General features: G+C 34.3%; 2 protein-coding genes across 4 annotated transcripts in view; one reads left to right on the plus strand and one right to left on the minus strand.

Annotated features, from left to right (window-relative positions):
* The window catches only part of LOC127951693 (adenylate kinase isoenzyme 5-like), a 95,583-nt gene extending 89,548 nt beyond the window's left edge, over positions 1 to 6,035 (minus strand). For 2 of the 3 annotated variants that reach the window (XM_052549720.1, XM_052549719.1), the window contains exons 1-4: positions 5,693 to 6,035; positions 4,367 to 4,553; positions 3,805 to 3,972; positions 1,453 to 1,625 (exon numbers count right to left, since the gene is read on the minus strand). In XM_052549720.1, the coding sequence (XP_052405680.1) occupies positions 1,453 to 1,625; positions 3,805 to 3,972; positions 4,367 to 4,553; positions 5,693 to 5,752 (588 nt within the window). In that variant the 5' untranslated portion in view covers positions 5,753 to 6,035. The remainder of the gene's footprint in view (positions 1 to 1,452; positions 1,626 to 3,804; positions 3,973 to 4,366; positions 4,554 to 5,692) is intronic. The other variant, XM_052549721.1, reaches the window with a different exon arrangement.
* Positions 6,036 to 7,532: 1,497 nt separating this feature from the next.
* LOC127950483 (GPI-anchor transamidase-like) overlaps positions 7,533 to 20,211 on the plus strand; it is a 69,086-nt gene continuing 56,407 nt past the window's right edge. The window contains 1 exon segment of the mRNA XM_052547573.1: positions 7,533 to 7,667. Within this exon segment, the coding sequence (XP_052403533.1) occupies positions 7,645 to 7,667 (23 nt within the window). The 5' untranslated portion in view covers positions 7,533 to 7,644.

Raw genomic sequence — 20,211 nt, forward strand, 5'->3', positions numbered from 1 at the left:
GATTACATTCCCTTTATATTTAATGGTGTGTTCTGATCATGTCAGATATATCATATTTACGCGTTACGCGTATGTTACAAAATATTATGTATAATTACCATAGAATATATAATGATTCCGTTTACATCACCTTTATTAATTGAACAAAAACAGGGTAAATGATGATGCACATGCTTTATTCATCATTTTGTAGGTGTAGTTAAGAAAAAAAAGAAGAATTTTATGCAGAAAAGTTAAATAGCATATCGTTCTTACCAAAATGACTACTACTGTACATACCTTATGCAGATATGTATTTGAAACTAAAATGTATATGTTAAACAATTATTAATCATTGCCAAGTTCATATCAACAACCTTTAATTTGTTAATTGTTCATTTAAGTAGAAATTACCAGTCAGCGCTACTTATGATTATTTCCAAGACAATTTTAAATAATGAAGCCAATTTATATTGGGCATCTAATTATGCAGAATTATAATATTGAACACTGCATATGCGTCACAGTACTGCTGCTTTGTAGGAGCATGGATAATTTTACTAACTTTTGTAATAAAAAAATAAAAAGATGAAAACACACATAACAAGGTTGACATAAACAATTCCAGACAAGGGAGAACAGAATGGGCTAGAACTCAAATAGGGCGGATAACGAGGGGCAGACAGGTGATGAGGATAACTAATAACGAGGAACAGGTGATTACTAATAATGGGAAACAGGAACTAAACAGGAACCTACACGTGACAGTATTGTTATAGGAATGTCACCTATAGTACATACAGCAATGATCCATCAAATACCACAGAAACTGGTACAATCTGTGGTATCAGGCAGATCATAATTTAAAATAAATATTTGTGTAGGTTAATTATTTAAAAAGGAAACTTTCTTTGTTTGCTTTTAAAATTGGCATTAGCATACATGACATTACACAACAATCCTTAAATGTATAGTGTCTTCTGTAAAAAGACATAACCCTCCATGAATATGTAAATGATGTAAATCACATAATCTAATATGTTAATAAATATATTTGTGTATGTGTGTTGAATGTTGAAGTAAAAATAAGTGTTACGAGCATTTGTTCAGTCTTCACATACTGTTCACATAAACTGGCATTTGGGATTCTAAAAATGGGTCAGTCTTTGATGGGAAAAATAGGATAAATAGGAATACTTCAAAAGTAAGAATCAAACTCAATTCTAAATATGACATTCTAGATTTTTTTTTAAATATACATTTTTGGCCTTTTTATTCCTTTATTTTTCAGACAGGACATTGGAGAGATTACAGGAAAGTATTGGGTAGACAACAATCTGTTAAATAAATTATATTTGTTTTTGTGTGTGTGTGTGTGTGTGTGTGTGTGTTGTCCTATTTATTGACATATTTAATTGCTGAAATGTGTTTTGGACCTTTATATTCTCTTAAGTCCTGTCTTCATGCACATACCTGTGGTGCCAGTTCCCCATTGGTGATGATCCTGGCAATCAGACTCCATTTCCTGTTGCTGGTGGCGTTATGGATCATCTTCTTCCTAAGTAGCTCACCCACTGAGACATATTCAAAGCCATAACGCTCTGCAATCTTCAGACACTGTGTACCTTTACCGCTGCCTGGGCCACCTGTTTGGGAAGATAGCAGCAAGACTTATGAACCCATACTGACTCACTCGCAGACACACACATTCCTGCCAAGAGGAAATGTAGCCTGTCATATTCAGACCAATATAACAATTTTATATTGCTTTTGTGTAAAATTTCAGTAAAGAAGTTCATGTTGAGTCATTTTAGACAGCTAATCTAATTGTGCTCTGTAAAAGAAAATAGTAAAAAAAAATAAATAAATAGCCAAAACAGAATTAAAGGGGTCATGTGATGTTGCTAAAAAGAACATTATTTTGTGATTGCAAATCTCCCCACATCGTGATGTAAACATGTGGGGGCGTGTTAGAATGAGCTGTTTTATGAAGGCATGGTTGACTCTTAACTTTTATAAAGAATATCTCTTTGGATTTCTTTATGCACCAAGAGTTGGTAACACTCTTAAAAGAAAGACATTTTTTTTAATTGCATCATATGACCCCTTTAACTGTCTCTGGGTGTTACGTTCCAGAATGAATCAGTGGTTTGAACAAATTGGTTGAGTTAAAAATTCAGTGACTCACTCATTCAGACAATCAATTGTTTGGTTCCTGAAAAAAGTTTTAATTAATCTGTTGAATGAATAATTCAATGACTCTTTCATCAACAGTAACTTATCGCCACTTATAGGTGAAACAATGTAACCTGCTGAAAGAGTCACTGAAAAATCCTCACCAGTAATACACAGACTATGGTATGTCTGCTCCAACAGAGACAAGTGGAGTAAACGATACAGTACACCACCTGAGTGCTGTTGGACTTTTAATCAGCAAATTATAGGACTAGAACTAATTGCTTTGTAATAATATTAATAAACATACCAATATTAAAATATTTTACATACACCAAAGTGTATTATGGACTGAATTCCCAACAAGCTACAGACATTGGTTATCAGTATCAGTTTCTGCCACTGAAATGCATATCAGTTGGCCACCACAAGAAACAGAACTAAAACCCTGAAAATTTCCATAAACAAAATAGAAAGCCATGCAGTGATGGTACAGCTATCTCAAAAAGATAATACTGCAAGTGGGTGGTCACTTGACTGATGGGATATGCACATTATTTGCTTGAGGGTCACATTCTGCAGAGATAACTTTTCTCTCACAAATTACATCAGCCAACTTAAAGAGACATACATGCTGTTCAGGGAAGTCTGATAAGGCAGGAGGGAAATGTACAGCTATCAGATAGCTCTGTCGTAAATATTAGCATCCCTAGTAAACAGCGTCCCTGTTTACAGCAGATATCCATCTCAAATGCATCACCAGTGAACACATGTAATTGGATTTTGATGAGAGGGTGGTCTCTGATTTCATGATCACATCGTTTATTACATCAGTATGTTACTGCATACTGATCAAGAAAGTCAATGCTGCTGCTCTTAAAAATAGCTTACTTGAATTGTAATTTACAAACACAATAATTCGAACCAAATACTTAGTTATTTTAGTCGAATTCTGTATGTTCTGTATATTATTAATATTAAAATTATTTCTAATAGAAATAAGGCTATAATTATTTTTAATGTTATGGCCAATATCAACGATCTGTATCATATAGTTAAAATTAATATATGTAAAAAAAAAAAAAAAAAGAGAGCGAAAGAGAATTTAGGCATAACAATTAACAATAAAAGATTTAAATAAATAAAGATGGATTTTCATTTTGATAATAAAAGAAAAAAAAGCTTGTTCTGAATAATAATAACAGAAAAGTGACTTTCTGTCATCTATTATTCTATTATACACACTCATCAAAAGTTTTGATTCTGTAAGATTTCTTTTTTTTTTTTTTAAAGGTTGCATTTCTTGATCAAAAATATTGTAAAACAGTAATATTGTAAAATATTATTACAATTTAAAGTAATAGAACTCATCAAAATATGCCTATTTGGTTGTGTCTTATTCATTATCAAAAGTATCTAATTTAATGGAAACTGTTATACATTTTTTATCTCAGGATTATACAAATGTCTTTTCTATCACTTTTGATCAATTTAATGCATTCTTAACAAAGTCATAATTTCTTAAAGTAAAAAAAAAAAATTGTGTGGTAGTATATTTTCTTACAAATTCAAGCATAAAACAGATTCAAGGCTGGTGTTCCTTTCCATTAGTCTGGCAAGTGTGATGATGTACCCAGTTTTTGGCCTTACCTATAATGAGGATGACTTTGGGTCTGGGTCTAGATGGGTCAAACACTTCATATTCCTCTATGAGCTCAGCTGTCTCAGACAAGTCTGAGTCACTCTCTATGGAAAACTGGTTGATGGGTGGGAGGCGTTCATATCTCCGATATGGGAAATTGGGACTGTCCGGGAGAACTGCATGGAAGAATGCAAATAGTTATTCATGAGAGTTTCTGATCTCCTCAACAATAAATAGCAAAAGGTTTACAGGAAATCCCATTAAGGTATATCACTGGAAAAATAGGTTTTGTTTAGAGAACAAACTCACTATGTTTTACTGTACAGGTACTTTGCATTCATTTGCCTTTTTGTATTGCCTCGAGGTGGGTAGAACAATGTTGCCCAGCCCAAAGAAAGGACAACCCCTACCGATGGTTGCCATGCTCTGACAACACCCAAATAATGAATAATGAGCCTGCTGTGCGATACACAACAACACAACAGTCTGTGGCCAGTTCTAGTTTGCATGAATTTGAGCATCGCCCACAATTTGGAGTTGAGTTGGCTGATGACAACACCTCCTACTCACCATTGCGGAAAAAAGATCGGCGTGACTGCCCACCATTGAGAGGCGGTAATGACTTCTTCTCCTGTCCGACGAACGTGTCCCACCGAACTTTGTCAGTCCCGCCGAGCTCCCTCACCTTCTTAAGGCAGGTCTCTAGATAGTCTAGGGGGTCATCAGGACGGTAGTACATCAGACCAGTCAGCAGACTCTAGGAAACCAGTGAAAAATCAGAGAGGTGTACTGTGTTTATCTGTTCACTGGTAACATGCATTGTAGGTAATCTTTGGTATTTGTATATGTTATTATTATATGATTATATACATGAAATATATCCTGCACACACACACACACACACACACACACACACACACACATATATATTGCAGTGTGATACCATTTAAAATGATTTTAAAGTATTAACAGCATTTTGTTCATTCTTTTATAATTATAATGAATGGTAATTTTATGACTCCCTTTAGCAACTTCTGTACATGGAACATTCAAATTTATAAAAATTTATTTTTTACACTGCAGGGCAGTTTAAAATGGTGAAAAACAAACTCTGAAAAACGACAGCTCCTAAAATATACACATTCTTACATATTTCATATAAGGACCCTAATCTAAATCATCACCATCACCCTCATCATATGCCTAGGATATTCCAGACCAAACTCTCCAAACAGTAGAAGATTTTTGACATGGGTTTCATTAGTGTCCCCCTGGGACTGCACTAACAGTTTAAAGAGAGGTATTGACTCTAGAATTATATTGTTCACAATACAATAGTAAAATAATAATAATAGGTCACTGTAAAACTGACGTGAGAACAATCCTTAAATACGTGTTATTTCTTATTACACTTGACTCTCATAAGCATAGGCTTCTGACAACACGCCTACCATAATAAACAGCGATGGACAATCAACGACGTTAACTCGAATTTCAGACACGATCGATATTTTCAGCTTTATGCGCAAAAACGCGCGCACACACTAGCAACTATAAGCACATAAATAAGCCTCGATAATTTCCTTATAATCTAATCCAATGCAACATTCAACAACTCACTTTGCATTAGACTATTTATAACATACAGTACCCCACATGCACGCACATTTAAATGAATCATCACCTTTTTATTGTGAATAGTCAACTTTAATCTGATAACATTTTTTCATAACCGTATATCGAACCAACATTGCTTTTGTATGGTGATTGCCAGTTTTCGGGCATACATATGCACAAAACATAAGAAGGACAACTTCTCCATGTTGTCCTTCTTAACAGCTGATGATGGAAACATCTTCTTTACAGAAACAAAAGTTCAGACACGTAAATGCTCACCTCAAATAGTTGAGGTATCTCTCTTCTGGAGAGATATTCCTTCGCATCGTTGGTGTTCATATCTGTTTCGGGAAAACTCTCGATCCTGTTGCGTTGAGTGTAGGATGTATTCTGTTGCAGGTTCACGAATCCGTGATGTTGCGATCTTAACGCATTCTCCAAGTGCCTAATAAACGAGGTGGATACAGACAGCTACAATCTCAGGAAACCGTTGCGCCATTTACATGCTGCTTCCAAGCTCTCCTCCAGTGTTGCTCTTAGTCTTAGTATCTCTCGTCAGTGTTTGAAACCGCCAACACAGCGCGAAACACCTGCACGCTGCCCGCGCGCTGATCGAGTGACTCAAGAGTTGGCCAGCTGATGCGCGCGTCTCTGGAGTTCAGAGGAAGCAGTCTCTGAAAATCACTTTGGCAGATTAAGCCATTAAGATAAACATTCATATAATTTGAATTAATATCAGATCTTGAATAGACCTCTGTGCGCACATCTTTACATTTCAAAAAGCTTTTATTTTTATTTTTTTATTTTTTATTTTTTTTTCTGTTTGAATATATAATTTTAATATGCCTATACGTTTCATTGAATAACCCATTTATATTTTGATAATTAACATTTTACAGTACGTACTGTATAGTAAAATATACAATAATGAATTGCTAATATATTGTATAATTTAGCCTAATAAATGCATTTTATAATGATCTAAAATGACACAATATTTTATGTTATGTAAAATTACTTTGTTGTGACAGATGTGTTGTGAACTGGCCAGATCATGGTGTCCAAATTTCCCAGAAATGGAACAATAAAGTCTATTCTATTCTATTCTATTCTATTCTATTCTATTATTAGTTTATTATATTCTGTTCTGTTCTATTCTATTCTTATTATATGTATTAATATATTATAGGCTATATTATATTAAACTGAAATTAAATATAATGAAACAAATTAAATATATTATAAAAACTGTTAAATATGATCAAATCTGTTGAATAACTTAATCTAAATAAATAAATTACATGACACAATATGTATCAATGTAGAGAGTAAGAGAGAGAGAGAGAGAGAGAGAGAGAGAGAGAGAAAGAATTCAATGAATCTCATTTTGGTGTTTCTAACTCCTACATTAGCCTAATACTAGTTGCCTGTGTAGTAACCTCTCACATAATTTAAGCAGCAAGGCCACACAGGCACCAAATGTTCCATGCTGGATTTTTTACATTTTTAGCCTCCATCTGTTCTTTAATCTCAGTTAATCCACTGTCGGTGTTCCAGTGCCTGCTGATAAACAGGTCCTAGGAATATCGGCTATTGTGTAAATCAGACAACGTTTGTAAGGTGGGAATGCTTTTGATTCTCAAACATCCATCATGTGAGGAGAGAAGAACTGCTGCTGTCTGAAGTGACTGAAAAAAAGTCTTAGGTACATCTATCAGATTAATCTTGTGCATAATGCTTGTTGGATTATTCGTGAAATTGAGCTGCCTTTTTTTGTGAGTAGGGGAAAATAGTATAAATACAGAACAATTTTGAATTTAAATAAGCATTATAACGTAATTTCTGCTTGATGATGGCCCCTATTAAAATTTTATAATTCTGTTTATAGTTTATGGGACCACAGTTATTGCTTAAATTTATGGGATCTGAGACAAAAAAAAATATGGATAATATGTAATGCATAATCATATAATCATGTCCTCCTTTTTCTTCTCATGTGTTTTAATTTTTTTTTTTTTTTTGCTACAAAAACATGTGAGCAGAGCACAGTCTATGGAGCAGAGGTATGACTTTTATCTCGAAAAATGGGACTTTTAATCAGACCGGAAGTAAAACGCTTCCTGGTTGTAAATTGCAAATCTAGAATGCCATCAGCTGGTGATGAATCAAAATTGATTATTACAATTTACTGACAACATGTGCATTTATTTATTTGCTCGTTTCCATGCAATATGCATACAGTAATTATGTTGAGGTAAGTGTCTTTATTCATAGCTGTTGCAAAGCGTTTCTGTGATTCATTGAATGGACAGTGAAGCTTTCAGCAGTAATACACTCAGCTCAGTATTAAGGTTTAATTTTATGTTTAATGTTTAAATTCAGATTTGTTATATATAAGCACCAGACACACACACACACACACACACACACACACACACACACACACACATACTGGCATATGTGGTTTATGAGGTCATTGTGACTTTTTGGTGGTTTACGGGGACACACCTTTCCCAACATCCGATCAACATGAAAGTCGTGTCAAAAAATTTCATTTGATCTACAAAAGACAAATCAGGCTCCAAATTTTTTTTTTTACTTTCGTAACACACAGATATTAAATATGTGACATTTCACAGTCTTACGGGGTCAGACTGAATTGTGGTTTAGGAGGACACCTGGTTTATGAGGCCATTTTTACACACAACACACAAACCTAGTCTCAATCCTGGTTTAAGGGGACTGACAAACATTAATAACATTAGTTTGCTTTACTACTGAAAGAAGGGGTCTTCTATATTTTTACATTCCATAATTGAACTCCATAAACCAGTTCAATTATATATATATATATATATATATATATATATATATATATATATATATATATATATATATATAAATCAATTTAACAAGTGCTTTGTAGACTAGTTATGTAGTAAAATATTATACAGTATATGATCTAGGATTAAACTGTATCATTTGACATTTTGCTTGGAAGGGCAATGTAAATACATTTTTAATTCCATTCACAATTTGTAGCATGCCTGCCATCCAACAATCACAGTAAGTTTTGTGCTTTGTTACTTTTAATAAGAAATAAAGTATCATTTTTATCACTAAATTCAAAATATATATACAGTATATTTATTTTTGTTCAGCCACAGGGAGAAATTGGTAAAACACAGTGTCACATGAAGCTTTATTTTTAATGTTTGAAGAAATCATTCTTGGGATGAGTAAGGAGACTTGTGGAATGGAGACTTGTCAGAAAATGTGTACTCAGTGAAATCATGGCGTGGGGTGGCTTCACTTGTTACCATGTCTTGAGCAGTTCAGTTCTATATAAGAAAAGTTGTAGCCATTGCAGTGTGAAATGTCATCTCAGCTATCACAGCGGAATAATGTGTCAGCCTGAACATGCATTGTCTACACCAGGCATAGTTCTGCCTCATTGTAGTTTTAGTTGTAAATATTTATTGTAAAGCTGGATGTTGCAAAGTCTGAGATCTTTTTGTTTTAACTAATTTAATGTATTCTATTTAAAAACCTTAGTCACTTATTGAAACTATTCGATCGTTAAATAAGTAAAATCAATGTCAAATCTGCAATTGTGCTGATTTCTATTCAAGAAACAACACTACTAGTAGTCTCATGTTGCTTAACTAGGCTATATCAAACTATTAATGTAAAAACTACATTTTTAATGCAGTGTTTGTTGTATATATTTCTCAGAACGAATGGTGTGACAGTGACAGTAATGTGACAGTTAGTTATACACATTATCCATGATCAACTGAGGCAGTTCAGGTGTTTGTATTTTTATTTTCTTTTGTAAATTGCTGATTGCTTTTTTCTTGATGCTTAACAAAACCTTAAAACATAAATCAACAATATTATAATAAACTCAACAGTATTAGTAGGGGAGTAAAAAAACATGTTTAATTATTAAAAAAAAAAGTTTTTGATTGAGTAAAAAAAAAAAATTTTCACATGCAGGAATATTTTTTAAAAAACTTTTATAAACAGTAAATCATATAAGAACACTGTCACTCGATAACAAAACTTTACTTGTAAAAACACAATAAGATTACATTCTAGTGCTGTCAAAAGATTAATCACAATTAATCGCATCCAATATAAGTTTTTTGTTTACATGATGAGTGTGTACTACGTACAGTACATTATTATTTGTATACAGGTGCTGGGCATATAATTAGAATATCATCAAAAAGTTAATTTATTTCAATGATTCCATTCAAAAATGTAACCTTTTCACATTATTCAAATTTTCTGAGATACTGAATTTGGGATTTTCCTTAGTTGTAAAATAATTAAACATTTCAACTATATCAGTTTGTGTGTAATGAATGAATATAATATAAAAGTTTCACGTTTTGAATGGAATTAGTGAAATCATCTTTATCAACAACGATACTCTAAATATATGTGTATGTGTGTGTGTTCAAAAATATTGATATTTCGATAAATATCGATACAAAAATATCTGAACGGTACCAATACAAATTTCTCTAACTATCGATACACCGATACTAGCCGAGCAGTCAAGTTCACTTCTCTCCAAAGGCGCCTTGACAAACACCACACTTAACGCCCGTCTCGTCTCATTCGATCTGGTTAAATAGCTAAAGTGAATAGAAAGATGGAGAGTGCGGCAACCCCGTGGCCTGCTTTGGATGATAAAGAACAAAGCAGTTCTCAATGGTACACATGGTACCTGTGTTTGACGTACTGTGAGCTCTAGTGTGAAGGCGTATGACTCGCAGTTGCTTTCTCACACGGTACCAAAGCAAAACACAAAAATATTTTAATTTAAAGCACTTTCTATCACTAAAAATAAAACCAATGCCATTCTTTATACTTATTTACAATTATGTTTAAAGTTTTTCTACAATATAATTATGAAAAACAGTAAACAAGTTTCACCCAAATTTAATTTGTCTTAATGAAATTTAAACATTTTATTTTTCTAATAAATAAAGGGGCTTTGATATTAAAATTTAAACATGGAAGAAATATTGTGTGAATTATTTCTTTAAAAAAATAAAGTTTTATAAATTTTTTCAACAGTAATAGCAGTATTACATACATTCTACTAAATAATAGTAATATTTCTAGCACAATGCCTTTATGTAAAAATTAACCCTTATTTTGATGAGCTACTTTTATTTTGACACTGGTTTTACTCAAATGAAATGGTAAAATGTTTGTGAAGTGACTCAGAACAGTTCTGGTGATGTTGTTTATGTATTTATGTACTCATTACTGCAAGTGTCATGTGCTTCAGTAGTAAACAAACCATTCATTTGGTCACACTGAAGACGAGCAGAACATGCAGGATTCATATTTCAACCAACTTTTGCGGCTTAAAATTTACAGATACTGGTCCATATGGAGATTTGATTTGATTAATTTATACTAACTTTGACAAATTCCGTGACTATCCATATTAAAATTAAAAAAATTTCACTCTCAAAATCACTGGATTTTGAGATTCCGTCTGCGTTTACTGCTTCGCGGAAATCATAGCGTTGTATGCATCAAGAACCGAGTTGACCGGGTCCTTGGTACCACCAATACTTAAAGAAACCTGGTAACGGTCACATTTTCATTATTTTAGTACCGACTTGGTACAGAAGTACTGGGTCTTTTGACAACACTAATATATATATATATATATGTATAAAGAGAGAGAGAGAGAGAGAGAGGTGCTTCTCAAATAAGAATGTCGGGTAAAGTTCATTTATTTCAGTAATTCATCTCAAATTGTGAAACTTGTGTATTAAATTCAATGCACACAGACTGAAGTAGTTTAAGTCTTTGGTTCTTTTAATTGTGATGATTCTGGCTCACATTTAACAAAAACCCACCAATTCACAACATCTCAACAAATAAGAATACTTCATAAGGCCAATAAAAAAATACATAAAAACATTTTTAGTGAATTGTTGGCATTCTGGAAAGTATTTTCATTTACTGTACATGTACTCAATACTTGGCAGTGGCTCCTTTTGGTTTAATTGCTGCCTTAATTCAGCGTGGTGTGGAGGTGATCAGTTTGTGGCTCTGCTGAGGTTGTCTGGAAGCCCAGGTTTCTTTGACAGTGGCCTTCAGCTCATCTGCATTGTTTGGTCTCGTTTCTCATCTTCTTCTTGACATTAGCCCATAGATTCTCTCTGGGGATCAGGTCTGGTGAGTTTGCTGACCAGTCAAGCACAACAACACCATGGTCATTTAACCACCAAATCCTGCTGGAAAATGAAATCAGCATCTCCAAAAAGCTGGTCAGGAGAAGGAAGCATGAAGTGCTCCTAGAGTTCTTGGCAAACGGCTGCAGTGACTTTGGTTTTCAAAAAACAAAATGGACCAACAGCAGCAGATGAAATTGCACCCCAAATCATCACAAACTGTGGAAACTTAACACTGGACTTCAAGCAACTTGGTCGATCAGCTTCTCCACCCTTCCTCCAGACTCTAGCACCTTGGCTTCAAATGAAATACAAAACTTGCTCTCATCTGAAAAGAGGATTTTGGACCACTGGCAAACAGTCCTGTTCTTCTCCTTAGCCCAGGTAAGACTCTTCTGATGTTGTCTGTGGTTCAGTAAATCTCTTGACACGTCTGTGTGTGGTGGATCTTGATGCCTTGACCCCAGACTCAGTCCATTCCTTGTGAAGTTCACTCAAATTCTTGAATCCAGTTTGCTTGACAATCCTCATAAGGCTGGAGTTCCCTCGGTTGGTTGTGCATCTTTCTCTTCCACACTTTTTTCTTTCACTCAACCTTCTGTTAATATGCTTGGATACAGCACTCTGTGAACAGCCAGCTTATTGGCAATACAATTTTTTGACTTGTGAAGGGTGTCAATAATTGTCTGAGACTATTTTGAAGGCTCATTAAACCTTTAGAGGTGTTTTGAGTTGATAAGCTGATTGGCATGTCACCATATTCTAATTTGTTGAGATAGTGAATTGGTGGGTTTTTGTTAAATGTGAGCCAAAATCATCACAATTAAAAAACCAAAGACTTAAACTACTTCAGTCTGTGTGCATTGAATTTATTTAATACACAAGTTTCACTATTTTAGTTGAATTACTGAAATGAATGAACTTTTCCTTGACATTCAAATTTATTAAGAAGCTCCTGTGTATATACATACGAATATATATATATATATATATATATATATACATACGAATATATATATATATATATATATATATATATATATATATATATATATATATAATACATAAATATAAATATATATATATATATATATATATATATATATATATATATTAGGGATGCACCGAAATGAAAATTCTTGGCCGATACCGAAAACCGAAAAAGAGAAAACCAAGGCCGAAAACCGAAACCGAAACACCGAAAGAAATTATGCCAATTATTAGTACCATTGCATTTATTGCTATGACCGTGTACTAGCTTTACTAAAATTAAGACATTGCAATTGCATAAATTAATATTAAAGTTTCAAAGATAATTACAATTTAATAACTTATTAAAAAAAAAAAAAACATAAAAATACATAATTACAAATGATGCAAATATTTATTAAGCACATTGCAACAATGCACAGTATAAAATAAAATTCAAACTAAAAATGTATCCCACTCATGTGTATATTTAATAATAATGTACAGGCCTACTGGCCTGCAGAAAGGTTGTAAAATGAACATTTCTCTCATAAAAACAAAGTGCATTTAGGTGAAGTGCATTTGAAATTGTTCTCTGTAGGACTAGAAAGTGCATCACTTCTCCAGTATAGGCAAGAAGGTTGTCTCTTCTGGGGATGGGGACTTCAGACAGTTAACCATCTAGCTGTTGTGTGTGTGTGTGTGTGTGTGTGTTGTGTATATATATATATATATATATATATATATATATATATATATATATATATATATATATATATATATATATATATATATATATATATATATATATATATAGTAGCCTAAGAACAAAATAGCCAACGTATTATTATTATTTGAGGCACTTTCTTGCAGAATTTCACTTAACATATCAGACAACTAGGGTGCATGGCACTCATCTGGTGCAGAGACGAGTCTTTTCTGCGCTTGGCGCTTCTCCGTCTCCACGCGGGTTCTCCGCATCCAGCGCGGCCTGGATCATTTCTCGTGCGCGCTGCCTTATTTCCGCATCCAAGTAATGGTCTTTATAACGCGGATCAAGCACATTCGCGATGAAGTGCAGAGGATCCAAAAAGATCTCAGTGAGACGTGTGCTAACAGACTCTATAAGACTGTACTTTTCTTTGTTTTTACTTCGTGGTCCGTCTTAATCTCTTTGTTAGGAGACGTTTTAGTGCTGCGAATAAAGGAATACGAAGAGAGAGAATGTTCTCACTGGTGTTAAGTGAATGTCGCGTGGAGCTCGTGGTCTGCGTTATGCAGGTGCACGTGCAGGTCGCGGTTTCTGTTTGCGTCATCACAACATTTCGGCCGTGCTGTTTCGGTGATAAAAGTCTATCGGCCGAAAACCGAAAAAGCCATTTTCGGCCGAAAATTTTCGGTGGCCGAAATTTCGGTGCATCCCTAATATATATATATATATATATATATATATATATATATATATATATATATATATATATATATATATATATATATATATATATATATATATATATATATATATATATATATATATATATATATATATATATATATATATATATATATATATATACACACACACACACACACACACACACACACACACACACACACACACACACACACACACACAAATATGTACAAACATGTGTGTATATAAGAAATATTTAGTTTATATATTTATATATAATATAAATCATAATATTATAAATCTATAAATGTATATACATGTAAATATTTTCAAAATATATACTGTTTATGTGTGTGTATAAAGTATGTAAAAAAATATTTTGGAATTAATCTGGAATTAATTTTTGGAATTTGGAATTTTGGAATTAATGGATTAATCTTTTGACAGCACTTTACAATACATTGCATTCAGAACATAGTCACTTGTGAGTGAAAAAAAAAAAAAAAAACCTTTACTTCTAAAGTGTAAAGTGTAAGTAAAGTAAAGTGTAAAGTAATTAGTCATTAATAAAACTCCACGAGTTTTACCCCTCGGTTACGGACAAAGTCTCTGATATCCGGTGTTCGGACTGGATTCTCTGAATTTTTGCAGACCTCACACTCCCTCGTCGATGCCAAGCGCCCTTTAGTTCTGTGTTGTCTGAAGTGTCGCATAACAGCATTGACCTCAGATTTTTTTCATGGCCTTTGGCTGTCCGTTTTCCTCAGCTTGGGAAAAAGAAACAATCATAAATTGTTAGCATTACTGCCTACCATTTTTTTGTGCCTTTTTGTTTAACCAGACCTGCTTCCCTGGCTGAACTAATACAAAGATTTGTGTAATTAAGTAATGTTTACTCGAATTGAAAATGACTGTATTTAAGAACAGGTAAACCAACTCAAAATAAAATGGGATTGTATGCCCATATGGCTACTTTAGATGTGAAATGATGGCCCCGTTTCATAGACAGGGTTTAGCCTAAGCCAGGATTAGGCCACAGTTCAATTAGGACATTTAATACATTTTTATAAACATGCCTTAGAAAAAAACATTACTGTTGTGCATCTTAAGACAAAACAAAGACACTGAAAGTTTTCTTTCAGCTGAAATAGCTCAGATTTACATTTTAGTCCAGGACTAGGCTTAAGCCTTTTCTGTGAAACGGGGGGTATACTTATAAACAGTATTGAGAACTAGGAAATTAGTTTTAAGTGTTTTTTTCCCCATTTTTCTTTATAATTCTTTTTATTTATATGATCCATTTGGGTGCCGTCATGCATGCAGAGAAGTGATGCACAAAGTAGTAAATGCTCATCATAGCGTCATTGGGCCATAGACATAGTAACTAGGCAAAATAAATAAATAAATACCAAAAAAAAAAACTAATATATTCTAATTTTGTCGTCAATAAGCCCATAATTTGTTCTAAAGTAGTCAAGTCTGGTTGTCAATTTAGATGTTTCTGTTCAGCAGACATTGAGGCTCAGGTTTCTTCCGATCAGAGCTCGTGAGCAGAGTGCGTTTCTCTATATATTACGCTCCGCTCACTCATTCCGTGGGGTCTCGTTCAACCCAGAATGGCCCGCTGTTTCGAAAATATGCAAGGAGACATTTAATTGTTTAGTAATAAACTGTTGTTTTCTGTGTCGCAAGATGAAGTTGACGATGCCATGAACGCCAGAGAGAAATGCACATTTCATATGGATTACATAATCAGCGTAGCCTATTTATTTTATTGCATTGTCTGCTATATATTTGCTTCTTATTTATAAAATACAAAAAATAAAAAAAAATGATTGATAAAACATTGATCAAAATTAAGATACAATTTATACAAAACGAAAATCTTTTAAAAAGAGATGATAGCAGAGAACAGTGTGCTGCACATAAAGTGATGAAATAGTTCATTACTGGAACTCAAACCGTTTTAGTTGAAGACCCCTGATCTAGGTATTACATTTAATAAAATTAAAATTAGATTAGAATTTAAACTCAAATTTACCATACCATTGATTTCAGAAAGATTTCTTTTAGTGTTTGGTCCATTCGATGTGTCCTTCAGGCACAGTTTCCCCCTTTTCAAAGGCTCTGTGGATATGGATAGGCAAATCATTGTTTTACAATGCTTTGAGGCGTAAACCACTGGACAATAATGCAATTGCAAGATAAATGAATGGCAACTCCAAAACAATAGTATATTGACACTTTCCCCAACAATGACAAGCTAACTCATATTGCATAAGAAAACACAGGTTAGCCTATTACAGGTTACTATGTTGTAGGTATAGTAAGGAAAACCCTTCTGCATCTCCACGAATAGAATGTAGAATGAAGGCAGAAAGAGCTTGGTGCAAACCTGAGAGCCTGAAAGCAAACCAAACCTGCTCATGGTTTATGAGGACACACTTGACTATTGAATGTAATTCAGCAGTGGACTATAGTTTAACAACACTTGTGTGTGTTTACTCATGGTTTATGAGGACACACTTGACTATTGAATGTGATTCAGCAGTGGAGTATAGTTTAACAACACTTGTGTGTGTTTACTCATGGTTTATGAGGACACACTTGACTATCGAATGTGATTCAGCAGTGGAGTATAGTTTAACAACACTTGTGTGTGTTTACTCATGGTTTATGAGGACACACTTGACTATTGAATGTGATTCAGCAGTGGAGTATAGTTTAACAACACTTGTGTGTGTTTACTCATGGTTTATGAGGACACAAGGTTTTAGTATACTGTTAACACACAAGTGTTTTTAACAATAGTGTACTGTGAATCACATTTTGTAGCAATAAGAGAATTTCACTTCAGGTCATTTTTTAACGAATGAAAAACTATATTGACAAAAGTGTTAACAAACCTCTTTAGCAGACGTGACTTCACTTCCTGTTATGGCTGCAGCAACAGGCTCATGGACAAACTGGAAGACAGAAAAAAAAGAGAAAGGAGAAATAATATGACTCAGCTGTGGAGTATAGTTTAACAACACTTGTGTGTGTTTACTCATGGTTTATGAGGACACACTTGACTATTGAATGTGATTCAGCAGTGGACTATAGTTTAACAACACGTGTGTGTGTGTTCACTCATGGTTTATGAGGACACACTTGACTATTGAATGTGATTCAGCAGTGGACTATAGTTTAACAACACGCGTGTGTGTGTTTACTCATGGTTTATGAGGACACACTTGACTATTGAATGTGATTCAGCAGTGGACTATAGTTTAACAACACGCGTGTGTGTGTTCACTCATGGTTTATGAGGACACACTTGACTATTGAATGTGATTCAGCAGTGGACTATAGTTTAACAACACGCGTGTGTGTGTTTACTCATGGTTTATGAGGACACACTTGACTATTGAATGTGATTCAGCAGTGGAGTATAGTTTAACAACACTTGTGTGTGTTTACTCATGGTTTATGAGGACACACTTGACTATTGAATGTGATTCAGCAGTGGAGTATAGTTTAACAACACTTGTGTGTGTTTACTCATGGTTTATGAGGACACACATGACTATTGAATGTGATTCAGCAGTGGACTATAGTTTAACAACACTTGTGTGTGTTTACTCATGGTTTATGAGGACACACTTGACTATCGAATGTGATTCAGTAGTGGACTATAGTTTAACAACACGTGTGTGTGTTTACTCATGGTTTATGAGGACACACTTGACTATTGAATGTAATTCAGCAGTGGACTATAGTTTAACAACACTTGTGTGTGTTTACTCATGGTTTATGAGGACACACTTGACTATTGAATGTGATTCAGCAGTGGAGTATAGTTTAACAACACTTGTGTGTGTTTACTCATGGTTTATGAGGACACACTTGACTATCGAATGTGATTCAGCAGTGGAGTATAGTTTAACAACACTTGTGTGTGTTTACTCATGGTTTATGAGGACACACTTGACTATTGAATGTGATTCAGCAGTGGACTATAGTTTAACAACACTTGTGTGTGTTTACTCATGGTTTATGAGGACACAAGGTTTTAGTATACTGTTAACACACAAGTGTTTTTAACAATAGTGTACTGTGAATCACATTTTGTAGCAATAAGAGAATTTCACTTCAGGTCATTTTTTAACGAATGAAAAACTATATTGACAAAAGTGTTAACAAACCTCTTTAGCAGACGTGACTTCACTTCCTGTTATGGCTGCAGCAACAGGCTCATGGACAAACTGGAAGACAGAAAAAAAAGAGAAAGGAGAAATAATATGACTCAGCTGTGGAGTATAGTTTAACAACACTTGTGTGTGTTTACTCATGGTTTATGAGGACACACTTGACTATTGAATGTGATTCAGCAGTGGACTATAGTTTAACAACACGTGTGTGTGTGTTCACTCATGGTTTATGAGGACACACTTGACTATTGAATGTGATTCAGCAGTGGACTATAGTTTAACAACACGCGTGTGTGTGTTTACTCATGGTTTATGAGGACACACTTGACTATTGAATGTGATTCAGCAGTGGACTATAGTTTAACAACACGCGTGTGTGTGTTCACTCATGGTTTATGAGGACACACTTGACTATTGAATGTGATTCAGCAGTGGACTATAGTTTAACAACACGCGTGTGTGTGTTTACTCATGGTTTATGAGGACACACTTGACTATTGAATGTGATTCAGCAGTGGAGTATAGTTTAACAACACTTGTGTGTGTTTACTCATGGTTTATGAGGACACACTTGACTATCGAATGTGATTCAGCAGTGGAGTATAGTTTAACAACACTTGTGTGTGTTTACTCATGGTTTATGAGGACACACTTGACTATTGAATGTGATTCAGCAGTGGACTATAGTTTAACAACACTTGTGTGTGTTTACTCATGGTTTATGAGGACACAAGGTTTTAGTATACTGTTAACACACAAGTGTTTTTAACAATAGTGTACTGTGAATCACATTTTGTAGCAATAAGAGAATTTCACTTCAGGTCATTTTTTAACGAATGAAAAACTATATTGACAAAAGTGTTAACAAACCTCTTTAGCAGACGTGACTTCACTTCCTGTTATGGCTGCAGCAACAGGCTCATGGACAAACTGGAAGACAGAAAAAAAAGAGAAAGGAGAAATAATATGACTCAGCTGTGGAGTATAGTTTAACAACACTTGTGTGTGTTTACTCATGGTTTATGAGGACACACTTGACTATTGAATGTGATTCAGCAGTGGACTATAGTTTAACAACACGTGTGTGTGTGTTCACTCATGGTTTATGAGGACACACTTGACTATTGAATGTGATTCAGCAGTGGACTATAGTTTAACAACACGCGTGTGTGTGTTTACTCATGGTTTATGAGGACACACTTGACTATTGAATGTGATTCAGCAGTGGACTATAGTTTAACAACACGCGTGTGTGTGTTCACTCATGGTTTATGAGGACACACTTGACTATTGAATGTGATTCAGCAGTGGACTATAGTTTAACAACACGCGTGTGTGTGTTTACTCATGGTTTATGAGGACACACTTGACTATTGAATGTGATTCAGCAGTGGAGTATAGTTTAACAACACTTGTGTGTGTTTACTCATGGTTTATGAGGACACACTTGACTATTGAATGTGATTCAGCAGTGGAGTATAGTTTAACAACACTTGTGTGTGTTTACTCATGGTTTATGAGGACACACATGACTATTGAATGTGATTCAGCAGTGGACTATAGTTTAACAACACTTGTGTGTGTTTACTCATGGTTTATGAGGACACACTTGACTATCGAATGTGATTCAGCAGTGGACTATAGTTTAACAACACTTGTGTGTGTTTACTCATGGTTTATGAGGACACACTTGACTATCGAATGTGATTCAGTAGTGGACTATAGTTTAACAACACGTGTGTGTGTTTACTCATGGTTTATGAGGACACACTTGACTATCGAATTTGATTCAGCAGTGGAGTATAGTTTAACAACACTTGTGTGTGTTTACTCATGGTTTATGAGGACACACTTGACTATTGATGTGATTCAGCAGTGGATTATAGTTTAACAACACGTGTGTGTGTTTACTCATGGTTTATGAGGACACACTTGACTATTGAATGTGATTCAGCAGTGGAGTATAGTTTAACAACACGTGTGTGTGTTTACTCATGGTTTATGAGGACACAC

This window comes from Carassius gibelio, chromosome B2 (genome assembly GCF_023724105.1).
Source record: "Carassius gibelio isolate Cgi1373 ecotype wild population from Czech Republic chromosome B2, carGib1.2-hapl.c, whole genome shotgun sequence".
Classification (NCBI taxonomy): domain Eukaryota; kingdom Metazoa; phylum Chordata; class Actinopteri; order Cypriniformes; family Cyprinidae; genus Carassius; species Carassius gibelio.